The 27,113-nt window shown below is 43.6% G+C and overlaps 2 protein-coding genes across 6 annotated transcripts in view; both read right to left on the reverse strand.

The window, feature by feature from the left end:
• Positions 1-393: 393 nt before the first annotated feature.
• LOC110496455 (large proline-rich protein BAG6) lies at positions 394-13,118 on the reverse strand. 5 transcript variants are annotated; one of them, XM_036953034.1, is made up of 24 exons: positions 12,755-13,118; positions 12,369-12,455; positions 12,090-12,207; positions 10,199-10,410; positions 7,988-8,059; positions 7,782-7,904; positions 7,503-7,684; positions 7,287-7,407; positions 6,360-6,560; positions 5,974-6,196; positions 5,681-5,737; positions 5,259-5,527; positions 5,063-5,156; positions 4,608-4,885; positions 4,111-4,375; positions 3,602-3,771; positions 3,359-3,412; positions 3,178-3,280; positions 2,906-3,030; positions 2,438-2,626; positions 2,030-2,242; positions 1,620-1,724; positions 1,224-1,370; positions 394-1,008 (listed from the first exon to the last, which is right to left on the reverse strand). In XM_036953034.1, the coding sequence occupies exons 2-24, from the start codon at positions 12,447-12,449 to the stop codon at positions 910-912; spliced, it is 3,501 nt and encodes a 1,166-aa protein (XP_036808929.1). In that variant the 5' UTR covers positions 12,450-12,455; positions 12,755-13,118; the 3' UTR covers positions 394-909. The 5 variants fall into 5 exon arrangements, with proteins under 5 accessions (XP_036808929.1, XP_036808932.1, XP_036808928.1 ...); XM_036953037.1 differs by having other exon boundaries at positions 6,058-6,196; positions 12,369-12,458; XM_036953033.1 differs by having other exon boundaries at positions 12,369-12,458.
• Positions 13,119-13,745: 627 nt separating this feature from the next.
• The window catches only part of LOC110496461 (lysophosphatidylcholine acyltransferase 1), a 36,467-nt gene continuing 23,099 nt past the window's right edge, over positions 13,746-27,113 (reverse strand). The window contains exons 6-14 of the mRNA XM_021572388.2: positions 24,052-24,110; positions 23,108-23,142; positions 22,743-22,797; positions 22,513-22,595; positions 22,063-22,188; positions 16,307-16,460; positions 16,075-16,173; positions 15,763-15,904; positions 13,746-15,465 (exon numbers count right to left, since the gene is read on the reverse strand). Coding sequence (XP_021428063.1) covers positions 15,287-15,465; positions 15,763-15,904; positions 16,075-16,173; positions 16,307-16,460; positions 22,063-22,188; positions 22,513-22,595; positions 22,743-22,797; positions 23,108-23,142; positions 24,052-24,110 — 932 coding nt within the window. The 3' untranslated portion in view covers positions 13,746-15,286. The remainder of the gene's footprint in view (positions 15,466-15,762; positions 15,905-16,074; positions 16,174-16,306; positions 16,461-22,062; positions 22,189-22,512; positions 22,596-22,742; positions 22,798-23,107; positions 23,143-24,051; positions 24,111-27,113) is intronic.

Genomic DNA, 27,113 nt, shown 5'->3' on the forward strand with positions numbered 1-27,113 from the left:
ATTTCTACATTGACTAAATGTTTATTTCAAAGCAACGGTCAAGTTAGAGCAGTCAACTTTTTACACCAGTCAGGGCAGGTTCTAGAAAGAAATACACCGGCATTTAACAAGGTTTCTCTTTGTCATGGTCCTGATTATGGCAGTTATGACGGTTAAACAACCATTGAGCTCCGTAGTCACAAAACAGCTAGATGACATGACAATCACCCTTAACATCCAAAACGCTAACATCCTATTTTGAAAGTAAATAGGTAATCATATAGCCTGGTTACACCAGACTGAAAACTACACTCACCATTGTTTTACATAAGCACAGTTCAGTCTGGTTTAAACAGGCTAGTGCTTCTTTCACCTTTAGTGTGGGGATACTGAGCTAAACACAAAAAGCCAATGGAAGGTTCCACTACTTTATTAACTTAACAAGAAATAGCTGTTGCATTATCACATTCTTAATACAATGTACAATTTGTGCTCATTTACACGTTAAAGCCTCATAAGGACAACTGGACATACAGATGACAACCAGTTAGGAATGAGTTTGTTGAAATGGAGAAGATACAACCTGTCTGTCATCTGTGTGCTAAAGCTCTTCTCGGTTTTCAGTGAGTGGCATTTTCCGTGGCAGCCCAATGAGAAAGCAGGGTCTTAGCAAGTCATGTCTGTTTTCTTAGCTCTTTGTCCTTCATTGGAATGTTGCAGAATGGAGTCTGGGGCACGTTACATGTTGAAGATAGAAATGTCCCGAATCAAGCTGACATGAACACACCCCTGGATACACCACATGGTTGTGAGTGATTGGCTAGGTGTGGTTATTGACAGGTGTGATAACAGATTAGAAGTCATCCAGGGGAAAAAAAAAAAAAAGATTGGCTAGATGGAGTTGTTGACAAGCCTGAGGACCAATAAGATTTAAGAGTCATCTAGCGAGAAGGCCCGGTGTGTGTTGGGGAAACACTGGGAGCTGAAGTCTTGGTCACCCCTCACTCTCTCTTTGATGTCACTCATCACCTGAGACAAACACAAATCAAGGTTAGGGCCTGTTAGTCTGACGTTGACACACTTCCAAGTCTCGTTCACTCTGAAACAGCAGGGTGAACATGAACCAGAAAGAGGTTTGGGCTCAGTTTACTTTTTAAACTTTTGACTTTTCCTTACAAATGTATGTTTGATTGGCTTAGGGATGACGTTGCACCCTCTAGAAAGCAACACTGGCCATAGTTTACCTGTTCTTGGTAGGCATCCTGCAGCTCTGGCTCCTCTAGCTCCCCCTGGAGGCTATCTGGGCTAGTGACAGGTATGGCTCCTGTAGCCCGGGCAGCCCGACTCACTGCCACAGACAGGGACAGTTGAGGGCCCTCACCCTGGTGAGTCTGGGTGAGGGGGATAACAGGTCAACACTAACCAGAGGTGTTCAGTCGGTATGAAATGGTACTTTAAACGAGAAGTATTACCGCAACTTAAATAAATGAGAAATGCAAATTTGTATTTGATGTTGCGCTCACTTGCTTTAGAGATCAGTCAGAATAACCAGGAAAGTTCAGGCATTTGCTTCAAGAATGTTCCATGAGCAGTCTTAAGCACAGTGACAGTAATGAAGCGCCCCCCCCCAACACACTCACCTTCCTCCTCTTGGCAGGCATCCCATGGTGGTATGCGTCAGACAGAGGGGGCTGAGTTATCTTCCTCTGAGACAGCATGTCATGTCTGATGATAGGAACCCACTCCTGATGAACAAACACAGGTTGAAGAGGTGGGCCTGTAACTGTTTAGTCACACGTTCAAATACTACATCTGGTGGGATTCTAGGCACCCTAAATGCCATCTCTTGACTTTGTGGCACTTAACCCCTAAACCAGCCATTTCCAAACTCGGTCCAGGTTTCCCAAGCTGATTCAAATAACCAAAGGTTGAGTTGTATATTTGAATCAGCTGTGTCGTGTTAGGGAAGAAAAAAAAAAAAGCCACCCTTGGGATCCCCAGAACAGAGTTTGGGGAACGCTGCCCTAAACAGTAAAGCATAGCCCCTTACAGGGGGCACTGCAGCTGCCCAGGGCTCCACGTCTCCTACAGACTCCTCCCTTCCTCCTGCCGCCATGGCAACGGCTCTTCCGATCTCCCCCGATGATGCTCTCCGCGAGGGGGTGGTCACCTCGGGGGACGCTCCAACTTCCTGTCTGTCCCCTGATGAAACCATGGCCTCCCCTGCTGTGGTGGCTGGGGCCGGAGACAGACCTGCAGCCATCTAGTGATATGGAGAGAGAAGGTTAGCTGTACTGTATGAAGACTAACATGTCCTCAAAGCTGTGAACTTCCTTGCTGATGTCATGGAATTACCAGATCTTTTTCTAGGTGTGCCCAAGCATGCAGTGTCCTTATAAGCCTCAGATAACACCACCTGGCTAGACTAACCTATGTACCTCCATACACAATCACTCACCTCCATGTTCTGTGTGTCTGTCTGCTGTCCAGCCTGTGCCTCAGGCCCTGCTCTCCATGTGTGGATGACATAGTGCTGGATGTGGTCCTCAGTGACTGGGTTATGCTCCAGGATGACGTGGAGTCTCATGGTCATTATACTAGTCAGCCAGTTGACCAGGCTGGGGTTGACCTCTGCTGACATCCTCCTCTGTGGACATAGAGAAAACATATAGCTCTATACCATCCACACCAAACAGGACTCAACCCACAACCTAAACTACCAGATACAATGGGATTCATTGACTAGTTTAGCAACTAGCTTGTACAGTAAGAAGAAAAAAGTACTCGCTACCGAAAGTCGCTCTGGATAAGAGCGTCTGCTAAATGACAACGTAAATGTAGTGAAACCCGAGAATGTGGAACAGCTATGGTCCTGAGGACCGGTTGGGGAAACACTAAAGTCCATCAAATAATAGAGTGCACTAACGATGTGGTGATTGAGGACTTGGGTGAGAGCTCCCTGTTCCCCTCGGAGACAGTAAAGGTTGAGAGCCAGACACTCAAACAGACCCTGGGTGCAGAGCAGCAGCAGGCGGTGGCCAAACATGTGGTCTGCAGAGAGGTAGAGACAAACAGATGTACAGTCATGTTGCTGTTCGGTACTAGAGGAGGATTGTCAGTGTTCCGGTGAACCAGTTTGGTAACAATGGACATAGTATAGCAAAGCTGTGTTTTACCTAAGGGGTTTGAGTGTTTTACCTGTGCAGCGTAGGATATGCGTGGCCATGCAGGTGAACTGCTGTCTAAGGAAAGCGATGTTGGTTTGAATGATGTCCACTCCCTCTCTCACTGTCACTGTGGCCTGAGAGAGAGACCAGGGTACAGTATTACTACAGCATTATCAACCTATTGTGACAATTTGAGAGTGAGTGAGTCTTACAAAGCTCTCTGTTATGTACTCCTCCAGGCCATTGATGAGGTCCTCAGATGCTGCCTGCAAAGACAAGGTAGTTTGTTTCTAAACATCAAGCAGATTGATCAAATAAAGAGCAGGCCCTTTGACGTGAAATGGCACAAACATTGGTCTTAATTAAGGTTCTCTGCTAATGCAGAGAAGACTATGGCAACTTCATGCCATGATTCTCAACAAAACTGCAGGTGGCAGTAGAGCAGAGTTACTCACGTTGATATTGGCATCAGTAGGCTCTGGACCCTGCAGGTAGTGCTGGTTGAAGAAGTCAGTGAGCTGGGGCTGGATCCGGCTGATTGGCTGGGCATTACCGTGGAGTAACAACACCATGTCCACCATGGAGAAACTGTGACCCACCAGAGACAACAGGTCCCCGAAGAACCCTGCAGGTCAAACAACAAGTTCAGAAAACTTATTTCCCCTTTCCCCAAATAGGCCATCACATCACAGGTGACAAGGCACACCATCAGGTCAGGTGTAGATTGATAGATGTTTAGCTTTCTTACATGTATATTCTAGTCATTTGGCAGCCTCTTTTGAACCGGAGACACTTACAATAAAAGTATTCTACTTAAGTAGGTAAGACGACCACATATCCCAATCATTACAAGTAAAACCATGGAAATAGCCACAATCGTTTCTGTGCTAGCAGTATGTGTACGAGTGAAAGACCAGTACAACAGTTAAGTGTTACAAGGTTTTTCCTTTCGTCAGTGACTCACCGACTGCGTCCCCAGATCCAGGTGTGAAGAGGTTGGTGGTCTGAGACAGTCTATGGATGAACTGAGCAATGCTCTCCCCGTTCCCCTGCGGAGCCCCCATCATGGTGGAGAGGACCCCCTGGACAATACCTGTAAACAGCTCCGGGCTCAGGGAGGGGTCCCCTACACCCCCAGGGGCCACCTGAGGGGGGGCAGGGGTGCCTTGGCCAGGGGGAGGCTCCTGGCCGGGTGAGGTTGTGGGTCGGGAGAACACGGGTTGGTTAGCCTAGAAATGGGAGAGGAACTGCTGGGTAACACTGCAGTCATCTAGTTGTCTGGAGTTTACTTACACCTAATAATTAGCTAATTACAACTACTTCAACTTCTGCTAATTATGACTACTTTAACTTCATTACAGAGTAATTACATGATTATATTACCTAAGAGTTACTTTTCAGTCAAAACGATTATTAGAGTTCTCAAGAAGGTACCAATAGGGTTCAATCATTTAATCTCACCTGGGTGAATTCTGACATGCCATGGAAGAACCCTGGGACTCCAGGTACGGTCACAGTGATTTGTGGGTTAGCTCCAGCACCAGGGGCTCCTGGCCCGCCTGCGCCACCCAGAAGGGAGCCCAGGAACTGGGCTAGGTTGGCCTCGGCAACCCCCGCCGATGGCTGGCCCACAGAGGTGGTGGTCTGGCCAGAGGTGGTCTCCCCAGAGGGCAGGGGAGGGACTGGGTTGGAGGAGGTGGATAAAGAGGAACTGGTGGATGTCTGGTCACCTGGAAGAACTGGGAAAAAGACTTGTGATTCACTGTTAATTTTCACAAAACAGAAATGTGTATTTTCCAACATGGCAAATCTGTAGAAAGAATCTGAATATACCATGCAAAATCACAGTGATGGCACTAAACACTACAAAATAAAACCCATCATTCACCCAATACAATAATCAACCAATCACTCACCCTGGTGCCCAGGCATCTGTTGTCCAGGCATCAGGAGCTGTCCAACCAGACCACTGATCATCTGACTTACGGGAGAGTGAGCCAGAGGTGTGCCCTGGAAGAAGAGATCAGTTGAATGAGCGTGTAAGAGCAGGGCTGCACACCCAGACCAAAGTCCTTCCACAGACTTCTCCATGTCTGCATCTCCTTGCCTCACCTGTAGGTTGTGTTGTCCGCCAGTAGAGGGTACCGAAGCCCCGAGGTTTATGTTGGTGACCACAGGCTGGGGGATGTGGGGGGAGGAGGAGGGGTGTGTAACCACCACCCTGGCCCCAGGGGGCAGAAGGCTGTGAGGGGCAGAGGGTTCAGAGCTGGAGGTGGTCCCGGGGACACCTGGTCCTGGTTGCCCGGTCTGCTGAGAGATCTGGTGGACGATGGCCTGCATGAACTCTGGAGGAAGGTCTGGGATGTGGACCGGAGTAGCACCTTCAGATTGAGAGAGCACAGAAATAAATACTTGATTAAACAGTTAGCAACATCCCAGGGACTGGTGGTTCAGAGACTGCGCTATAGGAGTCATTTAAGGCTGTCTGGTGTATATACCATAGTGAATATAATGTAGGGGTCAAGAGCACGCACCAGGCTGTCCAGTACCAATAGGGATCTGTCCTTGGACCTGAGGGCTGCTGCCAGAATCTAATGGAGAGACAACATTAGCTTACAACTCTGAATATACATACTGGGTATGCAAGCTATTGCGCCATTCCAGGCTTGTGCTAACACAACTTTAAGGTTTCCTATAGGAGATCAACAATGACTGTCTCTCTCGGTTTGAATACCTAATGCATTGATAATTTGGTGCGCATGAGAAACAGTTCGGGCATGACAACTCACCAAGCGCAAGATAAAATTAAAAATGTCCCCTCCCTCACCATCCAGGTTCATCTGCATCATTACCACAGGCTCAATGGTCTGGTGGGTGATTCTGATCACATGCGGAGCCCCTTGGCCCTGACCTGGCTGCTGATTGGCTGAGTTGGGCTGTGGAGGGAGGGCCTGGCTCTCTGGTGGGCCAGGGGCCTGAGAAGGTTGGGCTAGGCCCTCAGCTGCCTGCCTCCCATTGGATGTCATAGTCACTGTGGTCCCCAGGTTTCTCTGAAGACAAGTCAATAATGTAAATTTGCACCGGCCTGAAATTTGCACCGGACCAACAGCTAAATGCTGGTAAAAAGTACAACGTTTAGTTAGTATTAGGCCCCGATACTGATATACAAAAATTGCTGAGAGTATAAGTGGAAGAAACTCCACAGTGACCTACCGGGACGTGGTGGGGCATACCACCCTGCAGCAGGACGGGGGAGCCGTAGTGGGACATGGGTCGAACCACGTGGAGGTGACGGGGGGGAGGAGTGGCCAGGTTACAACGCAGGTCGCTAAGGGCAACCAGGGTGTTGCCAAGGAGACGGAGAGCCTCCCCAACCAGGTTGAGAACGTGCAGGTCCTCCTCTCTCTCCTGGGTCTGACGAAAAAAGAACAGTGTGGTAATTGATTCACATCTGTTTAGGGCTCCTTTTTCCTCATGCAAAACAGTACTGTGACTGACCTATTCAAAAATACTCACTATACTCTGCGGTGCAGTTTACGATGCAACTTTTCTTCTGATCGACACCATTAAGGTTAACCGCCTAAGGTCGATGTCTGCACCCACGCTGAAATCTAATTAGCATAATACAAACATCCCCTTAAAAATGTGTCAGTATAAACTAGAGATCAGATTGGCATTGGATGCATCTCAATCCACTGCATCCGCCAGTGTTGCACTTCCTCATCTGCAGTGAAAGAGCTAGAGTGGTGTTCGTCAGACCATAAGATTTCACAAAAATGGGTCTTCTCACAAAATCACCTGTAGCATCCGAACGGTTTGGACTACAAACTCTGGAAATGCGACGCTCTCCGTTTTGCCCTACAGCAAACAAGCTTCTTGGGACTCGTCGGAAGTCAGTACAGCCGATCTGCCAACTTCTGTAGTGTCCAAACAGTTTGGGCTACACACTAATATGAAATGTCAGTTGTTATGCTCTAGGATGCCCACAGGCCTCATCTGAAGGTCCCCCAGTACCAGTTGAAAAAAAACGAATGGAAGTATTTATGCAGACTTATTTTTGGCACTAAGCAGAAAACAAAAAGTGATGTGTTGCACAGGTTGCAATAGCTAGTTGCTGGGAAATGGAATTGTAGTGTTTACGTTGTTGATGTAGTCCGCTGAAGTGGCAGCTCCCAGGATGGAGTTAGTTCTCTCTATGAAGGGACCCAGCCTCTCCTCCACCCTCCTCACCTCTGACAAAACCTCCACCAGCTCCGCTGGGCTGGGGTGGGAGAGAGACAGCTGTGTGTTCAGGAGGCACAGAAGAGGAGAGCGTTTTGATTGTACTTGAACTGGATTTTCCTTTTGAGCACTTACTTGGGCCCGGAGTGGGGTGGTCCCTCTGTCTGGGTGGAGGAGGTGGCAGGGGGAGGTGGTGGAGCAAGAGGGGAGGTGTCCATAGGCTGTGCTGCTCCTTTAGTGGCAGCTGTAGAGGAAGCTGAAGAGGTGGACTGAGATGTCTCCGGCTCGACTCGAGATGGCACGTCACTGGGCTGACCCTGCAAACAAACATGTCTAAAAAGGTCAACTCACTGAAAATAGATTTGTGTAGTATATCATAATAATAGCATAACATAGTATGCGAGTTGTAACTACCTCCAGTCTGTGGAGCAGAGATTGGGTTTCTCTTAGCAAGTTCTCAGCCAATTGCAGCCTCATCCTGGGCTCGCTCTGCACTGATTGGTCAACGTTGATATGCATATCTATTGAGCCATTGCGCTAGAAACAAGACGAATCATGAACATACCTTAATAGTAATATTAGTCATCTATATGACAATAAAATAAGTAAAAAATACTTACTCCAGTGCTGGTGCTGACTCTGGTATTCCTTCCTGCTTCTCCCACTCCTGCCATCATCTGCTGCACTTGCATCTGCCAAGGAATTCAGTTATTAGTACTACTACACTTGATACATTCAAATCGTCTAGACACTCAACTATTTCTAGAAATACATCAGGTACCCTTTAAAACTTTTGGATTCAAGACATTTTAGTTGCTTGATATTAGATTTATGCAAACAAAAAGATTATCTAAAATTGTATTTGTCAAATGCTTCATAAACAGGTATAGACTGAGAAATGCTACCAGGTCTCTCAACAATGCAGTGTAAAAATAAACAAATGATAGAAAATAGCAAGGAATAAATACACAATGACTAAGAATAACTTAGTACTGGTACCCAGTGTATATTGCTAAGTCGATATGCAGGGGTACAAGGAATCGGAGTTAGATACAGTGGCTTGTGAAAGTATTCACCCCGTTGGCATGTTTTCCTATTTTGTTGCCCAACCTGGAATTAAAATAGATTTTTTGGGGAGGGTTCATATCATTTGATTTACACAACATGCCTACCACTTTGAAGATGCAAAATATTTGTGGGAAAAAAAAAGAAAAAAAAAACTGAAAGCTTGAGCATGCATAACTATCCACCCCCCAAAAGTCAATACATTGTAGAGACACCTTTTGCAGCATTTACAGCTGGAAGTGTCATGAAGCAGGTCTCTATAAGCTTTGCACATCTAGCCACTGGGATTTTTGTCCATTCAAGGCAAAACTGCTCCAGCTCTTTCAAGTTGGATGGGTTCTGCTGGTGTACAGCAATCTTTAAGTCAGACCCCAGATTCTCAATTGGATTGAGGTCTGGGCTTTGACTAGGCCATTCCAAGACATTTAAATGTCCCCCCTTAAACCACTCGAGTGTTGCTTTAGCAGTATGCTTAGGGTCACTGTCCTGCTGGAAGGTGAACCTTCGTCCCAGTCTCAAATCTCTGGAAGACTGAAACAGGTTTCCCTCAAGAATTTCCCTTTAGTGCCATCCATTATTCCTTCAATTCTGACCAGTTTCCCAGTCCCTGCCGATGGAAAACATCACCACAGCATGATGCTGCCACCACCATGCTTAACTGTGGGGATGGTGTTCTCGGGGTGATGGTGTTGTGTTTGCGCCAGAAATAGCATTTTCCTTGGTGGCCAAAAAGCAAAATTGTAGTCTCATCTGAGTACTTTCTTCCATATGTTTGGGGGAGTCTCCCACACGACTTTTGGCAAACACCAAACATGTTTGCTTATTTTTTTCTTTAAGCAATGTCTTTTTTCTGGACACTCTTCTGTAAAGCCCAGCTCTGTGGAGTATGGCTTAGTGGTCCTACGGACAAATACTCATCTCTGCAGTGGAGCTTTGCAGCTCCTTCAGGGTTATCCTTGGTCTCTGTTGCCTCTCTTATTAATGCCCTCCTTGCCTGGTCCATGATTTTTGGTGGGCGGCCCTCTTGACAGGTTTGTTGTGGTGCCATATTATTTACATTTTTTAATCATGGATTTAATGGTGCTCCGTGGGATATTTTTTTATATCCCAACCCTGATCTGTACTTCTCCACAACTTTGTCCCTGACCTGTTTGGAGAGCTCCATGCCACTTGCTTGGTGGTGCCCCTTGCTTAGTGGTGTTGCAGACTCTGGGGCCTTTCAGAACACACACACACAGAGAGATCATGTGACAGATGGCACACTGGTGGACTTCAACTACTTATGTGACTTCTGAAGGTAATTGGTTGCACCAGATCTTGTTTAGGGGCTTCAGAGCAAAAGGGGTGAATACATATGCACACACCACTTTCAGGGTTTTTTTCAGTTACTTTTTCCATTTCACCAATTGAAACTATTTTGTGCATGTCCATTACATTAAATTAAAATCCATTTATATTACATATTGTAATGCAACAAAATTGGAAAAATACCAAGGGGGATGAATACTTTTGCAAGGCACTGTATGTGATGTGCATATAGGTAGGGATAGTGACTAAGCAACAGGATAGATACAGTATCAGCAGTGTATGTGATTAGTTAAAAGAGTAATTGCAAAAAGGGTCAATGCAGTTAGTGAAATAGTTAACCAATAGCTACCCAGACTAACTACTTAGCAGTCTTATGGCAACAAGCTTTTCAGGGTCCTATTCATAAATACTCTATGAAACAGCTGCACAGTGCACACCAACACACAACCTTGTCTCACCTGTATCTGCTGGGGGTCCATGATGTTGACGGGCAGGTTGAAGGTTCCCAGCATGACGTAGCTGTTCCCGTTGCGGTCCTGGGGGCCTCCCTGGGAGGAGGAGGTGGCACCTCCCTCTGTTCCTCCTGATGACACTCTTCCTCGCCCGCCAGCAGATTGGGAGGTCTGAGGAGGAGCACGCTCCACTAGGTGGATCACCTTATCAGCTACATCTGAAAAGGAAGAGTGAAGGGAGTGAGGAGCAGATAAGAGTGCAGGAAAGAATGAGAGCGGAGGAGAGAGGAGAACAGCAGGTCAGAGGATACTAGAACAAGGTGCTCTCACAACACCAATATACCATTAATCATTTTAAAGGCAACGTTTGTGAGATTCAGTAATCTCAACTGTTTTAAAACAGTGCAGAGACCATGTATGGAGTAAACTCAGCAAAAAAAAAAAAAAGAACCTTCCCTTTTTCAGGACCCCGTCTCCCAAAAATAATTCATAAATATCCAAATTTCAATGAAGATCTGTGAAGTTAAGGGTTTAAAACCATTTCCCCATGCTTGTTCAATTAACCATAAACAATTCATGAATATGCACCTGTGGAACGGTCATTAAGACACTAACAGCTTACAGACAACAATTAAGGTCACAGTTATGAAAACGGACACTAAAGAGGCCTTTCTACTGACTGAAAAACACCAAAAGAAAGATGCCCAGGGTCCCTGCTCATCTGCGTGAATGTGCCTTAGGCATGCTGCAAGGAGGCATGAGGACTGCAGATGTGGCCAGGGGAATACATGTCAATGTCTGTACTGAGAGTCGCCTAAGACAGCGCTACAGGGAGACAGGACGGACAGCTGATCGTCCTCTCAGTGGCAGACCACGTGTAACACCTGCACAGGATTGGTACATCCGAACATCACACCTGCGGGACAGCAACAACTGCCTGAGTTACACTAGGAACGCACAATCCCTCCATCAGTGCTCAGACTGTCCACAATAGGCTGAGAGGCTGGACTGAGGGCTTGTAGGCCTGTTGTAAGGCAGGTCCTCACCAGCAACATCACCACCTATGGGCACAAACCCACCGTCGCTGGACAAGACAGGACTGGCAAAAAGTGCTCTTCACTGATGAGTCACGGTTTTGTCTCACCAGGGGTAATGGTCAGATTCACGTTTCTCGTCAAAGGAATGAGTGTTACACTGAGGCCTGTACTCTGGAGCGGGATCGATTTGGAGGTGGAGGGTCCGTCATGGTCTGGGGTGGTGTGTCACAGCATCATCAGACTGAGCTTGTTGTCATTGCAGGCAATCTCAACGCTGTGCGTTACAGGGAAGACATCCTCCTCCCTCATGTGGTACCCTTCCTGCAGGCTCACCCTGACAGGAATGTTCTGTGCGTGCTTTCCTGCAAGACAGGAATGTCAGTGTTCTGCCATGGCCAGTGAAGAGCCCGGATCTCAATCCCATTGAGCACGTCTGGGACCTGTTGAATCGGAGGGTGAGGGCTAGAGCCATTACCCCCCAGAAATATCCAGAAACTTGCAGGTGCCTTGGCGGGAGAGTGGGGTAGCATATCACAGCAAGAACTGGCAAATTTGGTGTAGTCCATGAGGAGATGCACTGCAGTACTTAATGCAGCTGGTGGCCACACCAGATACTGACTTAATTTTGAGCCCCCCCCCCCCTTTGTTTAGGGACATATTGTTCCATTTCTGTTAGTCACATGTCTGTTGAAATGGTTCAGTTTGTCTCAGTTGTTGATACAAATTAATACAAAAACATTTACACGTTAAGTTTGCTGAAATTAAAATGCAGTTGACAGTGAGAGACGCTTCTTTTTTTGCTGAGTTTATATTACTTACAGTCTCCATTGAATAGAATAGTTGCTGGCTTTTTTACTCACTGTAGTCATTCAGTGTCCTCTCATCCTGCAGCACTCTGCCCTGGTAGATTAGTCTCTGCTTTTCCACTGGGATATCCACTGACGCAGATATGTGTTCTTTGAACCTCTTCAATGTCAACTAAAGGAGAAATAACAGGCTCAGTGCATCACTAGTACAGGGCTGAATAAATGCATGTCCCACTCATAAGTGTACAGCATAAAAGACTACAACGAAGTTACCTGAAATCCAAACGGATATATGCCGTTGGATTTCAGGCTAAAACAGAAGTCACAGCCTACCTCTCTCCGGACAGTGTAGCTCCTGCTCCGCGAGTCCAGGGTCTTCACTGTAACCTCTATGGTGCTTGCTGACTCCTCCATGTTTCTCTGCTAAGAGCACAGATAAATACAGTCAGAAAATGTACTTTATCCTAAAATGTCCAGCCATGAAGACAACTGGGGTGTATTCATTGCAGAAACCCCTTAAGAACCAAATTGAAGCAAACGGAAAGGAGGGACCTAACGTTACCCGAATATGTCCAATAGAAACTTTCGTTTGAGTTTTCAGTTGAGTAAACGGTTTCTGTAGCAAAATGTTTTGCAACAGAACCGGTTTAATGATTACACCCCTGATGTTTATCCCATCACCTCTCGATTAGTAGTTAATAAATCGTTGAGTACAATACCTGTATTCTCACTTGAATCGAGGCTGTTATTAGCTTGCTAGCCAGCTACCTAATCTACATGTATTTAAATCAGGAAGCCAGCTGACGTTTATGTTTTATTTAACTAGGCGAATCAGATAAGAACAAATTCTTAATTACAATGACGGCCTATCCCGGACGACGCTGGGCCAATTAAGCGCCGCCCTATGGGACTGCCAATTACGTCCGGATGTGATTCAACCGTTAATCTCAATTATAATTGATTTTGTCTTCGTTCAACGTCATAGCACGGAAATACACTGTTGATGAAATTGAAATGGCGTTACATGAGCAATTATCTACTTTGTCTATTCAAATATTTAGTTCATATTCCATTGATTGGTTGCTAAAAAGTGCGACACCATTTAGTGCAAGGACCCATATGACGCACAAAATGGGGAGTGCCCATTATAAATGCCTGTTTGTTTAGGTACGAGTCTGTGTGCATAAGCATGTTTCCCATGCCAATAAAGCCATTTGAATTGAGAGCGCGAACACAGCAATAACTGTAGACTCGAAAACAAATTGAACAAATTATCAATTTACAGTTGCATTTTAACATCAGTGTATCTAATGTACTTGAATGTACACGCTCCCTCTTAACGCGCTCACTCTCTGGGCCTTGGGAATTAGATTTGGAGTGGTGTTCCCTTTAATTCATCCCGCTCTATTTCCTCATCAGTTTGAGTTTAAACCGGTCTATTTTTAGCTGACGCCGAGATGGTGTGTGTCCATGGGCGCAATGTTAACCTATTACCTTCATGACACAACGTTCAGAACTAGACCGTTGAGCACAAATCCCAGACATTGCTTTCACCTTTCATGTGTTCTCTTATTGGTGCAGATATAAGGCAGTTGGCGAGGAGATAGGCTAATTGCCATAGGCGTAGAATAGCCACCATCAAATCAGAAATCAGCCGAATATCTATTTCAGGAGTAGAGCTCCTACTAGTGGAAATAAAAAACACTGCAGTTGTGGAAATGTCATGATTTAATTCTCAACATTGAAGGCATGGAGCACTGCATAGGTATTCATAATTTCCAATCCACTTTCTTACAAAATGAATACTCGAAAACATTCAAAGATTTATATACCACAAATGTACAACATACAAAAGGTGTCGCTTCAAAGCCAAACTGCAGAGAATTCCCAAAACAAAACCAGTACAAAAAGGTAATAGATTGATCGCTTATCATAAAGTCAGAACTGATCCCAGATCAGTTTCATGATTGCCGATGCTTAAATGGTTCATGTTAGAATTTCAGCAAGGTGAGCTGATCTTAGATCTTTGCCTAAGGGCAACTTACTTCCAGAGTGATATGAGAGGTAACTAAAAAAAATGAGGGAAACATCTTAACTGAATATCTTAACTGAGGCTATGTCCGAAATACACCCTATTCCCTATATAGTGCACTGCTTTTGACCAGAGACAAATGTGCACTATATAGAGTATAGGGTGCCATTTGAGATGGATCCAAACTCTGGTTCTCTGTTCATCCAATAAGAAAAGAGAAAACAAACACATGTTCATCTGAAGACCCCAGTCTTTATGCTTATGAAAAGAAAGATACTTATGCTGTTAGATGCTTCACTTAAGCTCAGACAACATTAAAATAACATGTTTTTTATGGTTTAAAAAGGCAATAAGGAGCTCAATGTGAACGCGCAAGAGGCCCCTGGTTTAAAAATAAGTTGAAGTTTGGTCCCATATTCATCTATTTGAACAGTTTAATGTCTTGTGAGTTGCTATGGTCTACGAGGCAGGGAGATGCTTAGTTGAAGAATAGTTTGATCTCAGTCAGTCAATCTCGTTATGAAAGGCAGTGATTAAGCTGAGCTCAGTTTGGTGCTTAAATCACCTAATAAAACTAATCTTAAAAATAAAATACAAATCTTACTGGAGAGTGCACAGTAGTCATAATAACAGACATAGATAGTTTGATAAAAATGAAAGACAAATAAATACCTATACATAAGAAAAAAGCAAAACCCTTTTTACAATAAATAGCCAGTGTTTCTAAAGACTTCAGGTATCCAGTTTCTGTAACTCATGTTGGAAAGTTAGAAAGCATGAAGTCCTTGAAAACACTAGCAGACAAAACAAAGATGGAGTATTGGTGTGAGATGGTGTCCGGAGGAACGGATCGGCTCCACCCTCCCTCATATCCTCTCACTAACCAACTATCTCTATCCATCTCTCCATCCCTACCTCATCCTCCTCTACTCTCCTTCAACATACCCAACCCTTCTCCACCACCATCTCTCCCTTTCACAGTCTCAATCTCCTCTATCCATCTGATGGAAGTAAGAAACTCTCTCTATCCACCCCTCCTTATCCCGAAATAAACTATCCCTCGCTCCTTCTCTCTGGTAGAACATACAGGCCACAACGACAGAGAAGATATAGTAACTGTAGAATATAGATTTGTTTGGTAGAGGTCCAGTCCTCCTCCTATCCCTCCTCCCTCCTTTCTCTCTGTCATAGGCAGTAGATGGATCCATTTGAGTGTCTCTCAGTTGTCTTTCTTCTTCTGTCCAGGGAGGCTGCAGGTCGGCTCCTCTGTGTTGTAATGGTCCACACTGAACCCGTTGGTCAGCGGGACGGTGTGGGGGGTAGAGGGGGTTTCCCTGGAGGAGAGAAGGTACTCCTGAGCAAAGTCTGGGTGCTGCACCACAAACCGACAGAAGTCATCTACAGATGGATATAGAGAGGGACAAACAGAGAGGGAGATTGTAATGGCAGGGTTGACCGTGATCCCGTTAGTTGGATTTTATTACATTTTAGTCATTTAGCAGACGCCCTTAACGCCGAGTGTGACTTACAGTGCATTCAGCTTATAGTAGTTAGGTGACACAACCACATATCACAATCATAGTTGGTAAAACCTTTTCTTCAAATAAGCAACTATCAGCAAAGTCAGTGCTGGTGATGAAAGACAAGTGCAAGTCTTAGCGCAAGAAAGGCAAGGGTGTTAGTGTGTGATATTACCATGTGTGATCTTCCCTGCGTCAAGTGTGTCGATTGCTGAGAACAACTCTGTAACGTCGACCTCTGCTACTCCCAACGCCGTTCTCAAAATGGACGCCAGCTCTTTTTCCACGATCGCCCTGTCCTCCTTCGCCTCGTACATCTGACCGGGGTCAGGACATAGGACAGTTATAATGCTTTAGAGCAGACAGTTATTTTATAATGCTTTATAGTAACAGGCATGGGGCTATCATAGTATCTAGTAATAGCAGTCATAGGGCTCTTATAGTGTTTCATAGGAACTGTTATAATGCTTCATTGTCTTTCACTCACTCCAAAGGCGAGCCTGAGGGTGTCCATGGCTTTAGAGGGTTGACACACCACAGACAGGGCTATCACATACTCCCTGACATCTATTTGGCCATCTCCATGCTTCAGAAAGAAAGAGGGCGCAGAAGAGAGAGAAAGATATTTATTTCTACTCATTTTGATTGCATGAATAAAAGTAGTGTGTGTGGGATACTACTGGTATGTGAGTTGTGTGTGGCGTGTATTAGATACCTACCTGGTTAAAAAGGCTGTGTAACTCTGTGAGCATGTCCGTCACAGGTAGGTCGAGGTACTGAGCAAAGTCCTCCAATCCCAGTCTGTATCCCCAAATGTTCCTGGCTCTGCTAGCCTGCTGCTGTAAGACTGTATCTGTAGTCCCTGTTCTCAACCTGCACATAGAGAACATTTGGTTAAGAACTACATTTCCCACTACTGTCCAGGAGTGTGGCTAGAAGCTAATGAAGTGGTATTTAAAGTTGAGGTCACAACAGGGGAATTGCAGTGGGGGTCGCAAAATAACACTATATATACACACAGTATCTACACACACACACACACAGAACAAAAATATAAACAACATGGAACAATTGCAAAGACTTTACTGAGTTACAGTTCATTTAAGGAAATCAGTCAATTGAAATAAAATAATTAGGCCTTAATCTATGGATTTCACGACTGAGAATACAGATAGAGGCATGGATCAGAAAACCAGTCAGTATCTGGTGTGACCACCATTAGCCTCATGCAGCGCGACACATCTCCTTCACATAGAGTTGATCAGGCTGTTGATTGTGGCCTGAGGAATGTTGTCCCACTCCTCTTCAATGGCTGTGCGAAGTTGCTGGATATTGGCGGGGAACTGGAACACACAGTTGTAAACGTAGATCCAGAGCATCCCAAACATGCTCAATGGGTGACATGTCTGGTGAGTTTGCAGGCCATGGAAGAACTTGGACTTTTTCAGCTTCCAGGAATTGTGTACAGATGCTTGCAACATGGGGCCGTGAATTATCACTCAAACATGAGGTGATAGCAGCAGATGACTGGCATGACAATTGGCCTCAGGTTCTCATCATGGTATCTCTGTGCATTCAAATTGCCATTGAAACAAAAATGCAATTGTGTTCGTTGCTCATGCCTGCCCATACCATAACCCCACCATGGGCCACTCTTTTCAAAACGTTGACATCAGCAAACCGCTCGCCCACGCGACACCATACATGCTGTCTGCCATCTGCCAGGTACAGTTGGAACCGGGATTCAACCGCGATGAGCACACTTCTCCAGCGTGCCAGTGGCCATCGAAGGTGAGCATTTGCCCACTGAAGTCAGTTACGACACTGAACTGCAGTCAGGTCGTCAAGAGTACAGATTATTTTATAGGACAATACACAAACGTTATTGAGAAAGACAATTAGAAAAATAAAATTGTATTGAGTGAATGCATTTCTCTTAGTCTTGATAGGAGAGACGAAAATTGAATGAAGGTTACTTGTTGATGTGAAAATCTAAAGTGACAGATTTTAAGGTTGTAAAATATTTGGCAGAAACATTTTAAAAAAAGGGTCCCGCTGAAAAATAGATTGAAAACCACTGGTTTAATGACTAAATCAAGTACATCTCAAATACTTTGAAATACTGTATGATCTAGTATCTTAAAGTATTCAACATACAGTGCATTCCAAAAGTATTCAGACCCCTTGACTTTTTCCACATTGTTATGTTACAGCCTTATTCTAAAATGTATTAAATATTTTTTCCCCCTCATCAATCTACACACAATACAGCATAATGACAAAGCAAAAACAGGTCGAGACATTTTTGCAAATTTATACATAACTGAAATATCACATTTACAAAAGTTTTCAGACCCTTTACTCAATACTTTGTTTAAGAACCTTTGGCAGCGATTACAGCCTCTAGTCTTCTTGGTTATGACGCTACAAGCTTGGCACACCTGTATTTGGGGAGTTTCTCCCAGTCTTCTCTGCAGATCCACTCAAGCTCTGTCAGGTTGGATGGGGAGCGTCGCTGCACAGCTATTTTCAGGTTTGAAACACAGTTGTTTCAGGTCTCTCCAGAGATGTTCGATCAGGTCCAAGTCCGGGCTCTGGTTGGGCCACTCAAGGACATTCAGAGACTTGTCCTGAAGCCACTCCTGCCTTGTCTTCCCTGTGTGCTTAGGGTCGTTGTCCTGTTTGAAGATGAACCTTCGCCCTAATCTGAGGTCCTGTGCGCTCTGGAGCAGGTTTTCATCAAGGATCTCTCTGTACTTTGCTCCATTCATCTTTCCCTTGATCCTGTCTAGTCTCCCAGTCCCTGCCGCTGAAAAACAACCCCACAGCATGAGGCTGCCACCACCATGCTTCACCGTAGGGATGGTGCCAGGTTTCCTCCGGACGTGACGCTGAGCATTCCGGCCAAATAGTTCTATATTGGTTTCATCAGACCAGATAATCTTGTTTCTCAGAGTCTTTAGGTGCCTTTTGGCAAACTCCAAGCAGGCTGTCATGTACCTTTTACTGAGGAGTGGCTTCCGTTTGGCCACTCTACCATAAAGGCCTGATTGGTGGAGTATTGCAGAGAGGATTGTCCTTCTGGAAGTTTCTCCCATCTCCACAGAGGAACTTGAGAGCTCTTTCAAGAGTGACCATTGGGTTCTTAGTCACCTCCATGACCAAGGCCCTTCTCCCCTGATTGCTCAGGTTTGGCTGGGCAGCTAGCTCTAGAAAGAGTCTTGGTGGTTCCAAACTTCTTCCATTTAAGACTGATGTGTTCTTGGGGACCTTCAATGCTGTAGACATTGTTTAGTACCCTTCCCAGATCTGTGCCTCGACACAACCCTGTCTCAGAGCTCTATGGACAATTCCTTCGACCTCATGGCTTGGTTTTTGCTCAGACATGCACTGTCAACTGTGGGACCTTATATAGACAGGTGTGTGCGCCTTTCCAAATCATGTCCAATCAATTTAATTTATCGCAGGTGGACTTCAATCAAGTTGTAGAAACATCTCAAGGATGATAATGGAAACAGGATGCACATTAGCACAATTTCAAGTCTCATAGCAAAGGGTTTGAATACTTATGTAATACATTTGCAAACATTTCTAAAAACTGTTTTTCACTTTGTCATTATGGGATATTGTGTGTAGATTTTTTTATTCCATTTTAGAATAAGGATGTAACAAAATGTGGAAAAAGTCAAGGGGTCCGAATACTTTCCAAATGCACTGTATCCATTTGACACAGAGCTGCCTGTTTCCTTAGTGCTATTTTCCAGTATTATCAGTAAGCCCAATAGTACTTCCCAGTATTATCAGTAAGCTCAGTAGTATTTCTCAGTATTATCAGTAAGCCCAGTGCTATTTCCCAGTACTATCAGTAAGCCCAGTAGTATTTCAGTAATATTTCTCAGTATTATCAGTAAGCCCAGTAGTATTTCAGAAATATTTCTCAGTATTATCAGTAAGCCCAGTAGTATTTCAGTAATATTTCTCAGTATTATCAGTAAGCCCAGTAGTATTTCAGTAATATTTCTCAGTATTATCAGTAAGCCCAGTAGTACTCCAGTAATATTTATCAGTATTATCAGTAAGCCCAGTAGTATTTCAGTAATATTTCTCAGTATTATCAGTAAGCCCAGTAGTATTTCTCAGTACTATCAGTAAGCCCAGTAGTATTTCAGTAATATTTCTCAGTATTATCAGTAAGCCCAGTAGTATTTCAGTAATATTTCTCAGTATTATCAGTAAGCCCAGTAGTATTTCAGTAATATTTCTCAGTATTATCAGTAAGCCCAGTAGTATTTCTCAGTATTATCAGTAAGCCCAGTAGTATTTCAGTAATATTTCTCAGTATTATCAGTAAGCCCAGTAGTATTTCCCAGTATTATCAGTAAGCCCAGTAGTATTTCTCAGTATTATCAGTAAGCCCAGTAGTATTTCCCAGTATTATCAGTAAGCCCAGTAGTATTTCTCAGTATTATCAGTAAGCCCAGTAGTATTTCTCAGTATTATCAGTAAGCCCAGTGCTATTTCCCAGTACTATCAGTAAGCCCAGTAGTGTTTCAGTAATATTTCTCAGTATTATCAGTAAGCCCAGTAGTATTTCAGTAATATTTCTCAGTATTGTCAGTAAGCCCAGTAGTATTTCTCAGTATTATCAGTAAGCCCAGTAGTATTTCAGTAATATTTCTCAGTATTATCAGTAAGCCCAGTAGTATTTCCCAGTATTATCAGTAAGCCCAGTAGTATTTCTCAGTATTATCAGTAAGCCCAGTAGTATTTCAGTAATATTTCTCAGTATTATCAGTAAGCCCAGTAGTATTTCTCAGTATTATCAGTAAGCCCAGTAGTATTTCTCAGTATTATCAGTAAGCCCAGTAGTATTTCAGTAATATTTCTCAGTATTATCAGTAAGCCCAGTAGTATTTCAGTAATATTTCTCAGTATTATCAGTAAGCCCAGTAGTATTTCTCAGTATTATCAGTAAGCCCAGTAGTATTTCTCAGTATTATCAGTAAGCCCAGTAGTATTTCAGTAATATTTCTCAGTATTATCAGTAAGCCCAGTAGTATTTCAGTAATATTTCTCAGTATTATCAGTAAGCCCAGTAGTATTTCTCAGTATTATCAGTAAGCCCAGTAATATTTCTCAGTATTATCAGTAAGCCCAGTAGTATTTCTCAGTATTATCAGTAAGCCCAGTAGTATTTCTCAGTATTATCAGTAAGCCCAGTAGTATTTCCCAGTAGTATCAGTAAGCCCAGTAGTATTTCTCAGTATTATCAGTAAGCCCAGTAGTATTTCCCAGTATTATCAGTAAGCCCAGTAGTATTTCCCAGTATTATCAGTAAGCCCAGTAGTATTTCCCAGTATTATCAGTAAGCCCAGTAGTATTTCTCAGTATTATCAGTAAGCCCAGTAGTATTTCAGTAATATTTCTCAGTATTATCAGTAAGCCCAGTAGTATTTCAGTAATATTTCTCAGTATTATCAGTAAGCCCAGTAGTATTTCAGTAATATTTCTCAGTATTATCAGTAAGCCCAGTAGTATTTCTCAGTATTATCAGTAAGCCCAGTAGTATTTCAGTAATATTTCTCAGTATTATCAGTAAGCCCAGTAGTATTTCAGTAATATTTCTCAGTATTATCAGTAAGCCCAGTAGTATTTCAGTAATATTTCTCAGTATTATCAGTAAGCCCAGTAGTATTTCTCAGTATTATCAGTAAGCCCAGTAGTATTTCTCAGTATTATCAGTAAGCCCAGTAGTATTTCAGTAATATTTCTCAGTATTATCAGTAAGCCCAGTGGTATTGCCCAGTATTATCAGTAAGCCCAGTAGTATTTCTCAGTATTATCAGTAAGCCCAGTAATATTTCTCAGTATTATCAGTAAGCCCAGTAGTATTTCTCAGTATTATCAGTAAGCCCAGTAGTATTTCTCAGTATTATCAGTAAGCCCAGTAGTATTTCCCAGTAGTATCAGTAAGCCCAGTAGTATTTCTCAGTATTATCAGTAAGCCCAGTAGTATTTCCCAGTATTATCAGTAAGCCCAGTAGTATTTCCCAGTATTATCAGTAAGCCCAGTAGTATTTCCCAGTATTATCAGTAAGCCCAGTAGTATTTCTCAGTATTATCAGTAAGCCCAGTAGTATTTCAGTAATATTTCTCAGTATTATCAGTAAGCCCAGTGGTATTGCCCAGTTTGACCAGTAAACCACTAGTATTAGTCTTAGTATTTCCCAGTAAACCCAGTATTATTTTCCAGTATGACAACGAGGTACAGGAGATCGCTCATACCCTACCTACGCATTCAGACACTTAAACGGAAATAGATTGTAAGAGATTAGAATAAACATTTCTAGAATTTTTAAATACTCTTATTTTATTCAACGTCAATCTTTTGTTATGAACAGCAAAACAAGTCAGTGTTCTTAAACTGTTAAGGACGTGTAATAATGCTGAAAGACCAATGGTAAAGTCAACTCACCCGAGCCTTCGAGCGAGTCTATTGAACTGCAGTAGGCTGCTGTTGGTAGGGACACGCAACGGGCCCTTTGCTTGACTCAGCTGGCAGTCATCAAATGACAGGTCTGTGATGGGCAGCTCCAGGGCCCTATCAGAGCACAGAGAGGGCTGTCAGGACCCGCCCCTGACATGTCAGATATACTGTATACAATTTATAACATTTTTTGACATGTGTTTTTCTGGATTTTTTTGTGTGGTTATTCTGTCTCTCACTGTTCAAATAAACCTACCATTAAAATGATAGACTGATCATTTCTTTGTCAGTGGGCAAACGTACAAAATCAGCAGGGGATCAAATACTTTTTTCCCCTCACTGTATGTGGCGGGCATTTCGAGAAGCACAAGAAACACAGATTTACACTGAGTTTACATCTGTCTAAGCTTGATATAAGGCCACAGACACAGTACTAACTTGGCCATGATGTGTCTGACATTGTTGGCGAACAGAGCAGGGTTGTTCTTCTCTTCCTCTGAAGGAGTGTAGAGCGGTAGGTACTGGAGGGAGAGAAAAAGTCATATCACCCGTCCATCTTCCGTTTCTTTTTCTTCACATTCTTTTGTCAATGTCTGTAAGCAGGAAGATGCCCCACTGTCTAATACGCCGCCGTCAAATAACCCCTTACCTCAAAAAATAACCCTTACCTCAATCTCTATGGGGTTGTGAAACTGGCACAGTGTCAGCCACAGTATCTCAAACCTGAGTAGAGAGAGTGAGAGAGTAATCAGTTCATTCAGAAAGGGAAAAGGAGTTAGAAGGAAAGACTGACGTGGGGGGGGGGGGGGGTGAGATGAAAGAACAGAAAGAGAGGGAAGTTGTGCAGGGGGATATTGTGAAGATTAACCACAGGCCTGAATACACAACAGCATCCTCTAATCTAAATCATATTGCCAGACCTCTCCACAAAAAACAGAAAGAGGGCGATCGAGGGAGAAGAGTAATAAAGAGGAGAGAGAGAAAAGAGAGAGAGAGCAAAATAAAAAATGTAAAACGAGGAAGAGATACTCACGCTCCAGGGCCTTGCCATGTCCATGTGATGGTATCCTGTCAGAAGAGGAAGAAGAAATGGGTTACACACCGCAGGACTGGGGTTTACAGACGCTGCATCTCCTCTGCTTACTGAGATACATGAACCGGGATCAAATCGTACATGATTGTCCGTTTTTTCAAAAGGTCAACTCAAGTCACCTATTTTCGGACGAGTTGCATTCGTCAAAAGATGGACCATTCGTGATTTTTGTGTCAGACAATCATCTCCGTTGTCATTCATCCAACAACCGATAACTCCCATTTAAAAGCATTGGATCCATTCGAAACACTCGGACACAAAATCCCAGTGTGTTCATTGGTTACACACAGCAGGACTGAGGCCTACACAGGGGCTTCCTCTCCACTCTCCTTTGTCTGCACTGGTCTGAAAACACTGGACAGCTGAAAGCAACATGGAGGATCGTCTACTTGAGACTTGCTTTTTTTTACTTTCAGTTATTTTGTGCTATTGCAGGAAAAGGAAAGGAGGAGATGAGGAGAGCAAGCCACTGTAGACTATTGAGATGCAGGAAAGGAGACGAGGAAAGGAAGCCACTAGACTATTGAGATGCAGCCGGGGAGTCTCTCTACTGCACATGGCTTTCTAGTTCAAGTTAGAGCAGGTAGTCACAGGTTTATAATTAATGAGGGTGTGAAGGGGCAGTGGAGAGAAGGACATGAAACCTGAGGGAGGGAGAGAGCACAAAGACAGCGAGAGAGAGAGATTAACTATCACTCCAGACGAGCATGAAGCCACTCTGCACGGACACAGACGGACTCACACCGTGAGAAGAGAGAAACCGTCAACGGAGGGAGGGAGAGAAGGATAGGTATGTAAAGGAAAGCAGTAAGGGAGAGAGGGATGGTTTGGAGGAGAGGAGGGAGGAAAGAAAGAAAGAAAGCAGAGCTTAGTTGTGCGTTCACCATTTTGTTGGGGTAACGCAGGACTACTGGTTGAACTGGAACTGCTGGAATGAAGGCCCCTGAGGCGAGAGAAAGAGAGAGAAAAGTTACTGAGTGAGTATGTGTCTGTAGTTTTTTAAAGAAGCATATTCATACTAGGCTTTGGCAGTATACCCTAAAACGGTGTATTTGCAAATAGCCACGGGATGTTTTTTTAATACCGTCAACACCGGAAAATGATTATTTTTTAAGAAAAAAATTAAATACATTTTAATATTTGTTGCTACTTTAAGTAAATACCTGCAGTCAACTTGTGTAATACGTTAGGGAATGTAGCAGATCGTACTCTTCTTTTCACTGGTCACATAATTATTTTGATAATGAAGCTTACAAGCAAACAACAACGAGAGACTTGTGAGTCACGCGCCGGGTGAATGTTTGCCAGCTAGACCTCCTAACTATTAAGTTAACTAAATTATTTTCAGTTGTGCATTTGGTTTGCTAATTTAGGAGCTAGCTAGTTATCTAGCTAAGTGGTTAGCTTCATGCATAAGTATTAAGCTTCTCTTGGTAACATCAGATAATCCCTTCCTGGATCAAGAGCCTTGCTGTCTAATACTTGTTTTATGCGTGCAGCAAACTGAGTAGCATTTCTGAGTTACATGCATGACCTTATGAGCTGGGATGTCTGTCCTGCAAATAGTTTGTCAGAGACTGTATAAAATGTTTGCAATACCCTAGTTAGCATTTAGCTTGCATTCACAATGGGACTTTACATGTACTTGATAGCATTGCTAACCCTTGCATTAAAGAGGCTAAGTGGGGTTGGAAAATAGTGCCCCTTGTGTTCATACAAGGTCAGTATGAAGGTATGACAATCTGGATACTGCCCAAGCCGAATTCATGCTGGGTGGATGACTGTCTTTCTGTGTGTGTACGATGACTGAGGTTCGGACAACCCTCACCCCGGGGACACACAACATCACCAGCCTGTGATAATGAATACAGTAGTACAGCCTGGTCATGAGACTGCTGAAGACTACCCTGACCTCTGGCTGCAATGGAACAATTACCACTAGGATACTGTAGGAATAGAGACTCTGGATGACACAGTTGAAGTCGGAGGTTTACATACACTTAGGTTGGAGTCATTAAAACTAGTTTTCCAACCACTCCACAAATTTCTTGTTGACAAACTATAGCTTGGCAAGTCGGTTAGGACATCTACTTTGTGCATGACACAAGTAATCTTTCCAACTATTGTTTACAGACAGATTATTTCACTGTATCACAATTCCAGTGGGTCAGAAGTTTATATAAACTAAGTTGACTGCGCCTTAAACAGCTTGGAAAATTCCAGAAAATGATGTCATGGATTTAAAAGCTTCTGACAGGCTAATTGACATCATTTGAGTCAATTGGAGGTGTAGCTGTGGATGTATTTCAAGACCTACCTTCAAACTCAGTGCCTCTTTGCTTGACATCATGGAAAAATCAAAAGACATCAGGAAAAAACATTGTAGACCTTCACAAGTCTGGTTCATCCTTGGCAGCAATTTCCAAATGCGTGAACGTACCACGTTCATCTGAACAAACAATAGTTTGCAAGTATAAACACCATGTGACCATGCAGCCGTCATACCGCTCAGGAAGGAGATGCGTTCTGTCTCCTAGAGATGAACGTACTTTGCTGCGAAAAGTGCAACTCAATCCCAGAACAACAAAGGACCTTGTGAAGATTCTGGAGGAAACAGGTACAAAAGTATCTATATCCACAGGAAAACGAGTCCTATATCGACATAACCTGAAAGGCCGCTCAGCAAGGAAGAAGCCACTGCTCCAAAACCACCATAAAAAAAGTCAGAATACGGTTTGCAACTGCACATGGGGACAAAGATCGTACTTTTTGGAGAAATGTCCTCTGGTCTGATGAAATAAAAATAGAACTGTTTGGCCATAATGACCATCGTTATGTTTGGAGGAAAAGGGGGAGGCTTGCAAGCCAAAGAACACCATCCCAACCATGAAGCACAGGGGTGGCAGCATCATGTTGTGGGGGTGCTTTGCTACAGGAGGAACTGGTGCACTTCACAAAATAGATGGCATCATGAAGTAGGAAAATTATGTGGATATATTGAAGCAACATCTCAAGACATCAGTCAGGAAGTTAAAGCTTGGTCGCAAATGAGTCTTCCAAATGGACAATGACCCCAAGCATACTTCCAAAGTTGTGGCAAAATGGCTTAAGGACAAGAAAGTCAAAGTATTGGAGTGGCCATCACAAAGCCCTGATCTCAATCCTATAGAAAATTTGTGGGCAGAACTGAAAAAGTGTGTGCGAGCAAGGAGGCCTACAAACCTGACTCAGTTACACCAGCTCTGTCAGGAGGAATGGGCCAAAATTCACCCAACTTATTGTGGGAAGCTTGTAGAAGGCTACCCGAAATGTTTGACACAAGTTAAACCATTTAAAAGGCAATACTACCAAATACTAATTGATTGTATGTAAACTTCTGACCCACTGGGAATGTAATGAAAGAAATGAAAGCTGAAATAAATAATATTCTCTGCTATTATTCTGACATTTCACATTCTTAAAATAAAAGTGGTGATCCTAACTGACCTAAGACAGGGAATATTTACTAAGATTAAATGTCAGGAATTGTGAATAACTGGGTTGAAATGTATTTGGCTAAGGTGCATATAAACTTCCGACTTCAATTGTATAAATACATTAATTAGAGTGAGAGAGAGAGATATGAAGGAGACATATGAAGGTCTGTGTGAGAATGACTTGTTAGAGAACCATTTTAGTACAGTGGAGAGGAAGAGATGAGAGGGAAGAAGAGAGCCAGTCAGAGGACTAAACAAGAAAATACGCATTGGTCAGAGACACCAACAACTAAGAGGGACAAAACTACACAGACAATTCACATACCGCCTCAACAGATCCATAGATGACGCAATCGCTATTGCACTCCACACTGCCCTTTCCCACCTGGACAAAAGGAACACTTAAGTGAGAATACTGTTCATTGACTGCAGCTCAGCGTTCAACACCATAGTGCCCTCTAAATGCATCA

This window comes from Oncorhynchus mykiss, chromosome 18, assembly GCF_013265735.2.
Source record: "Oncorhynchus mykiss isolate Arlee chromosome 18, USDA_OmykA_1.1, whole genome shotgun sequence".
Classification (NCBI taxonomy): Eukaryota; Metazoa; Chordata; class Actinopteri; order Salmoniformes; family Salmonidae; genus Oncorhynchus; species Oncorhynchus mykiss.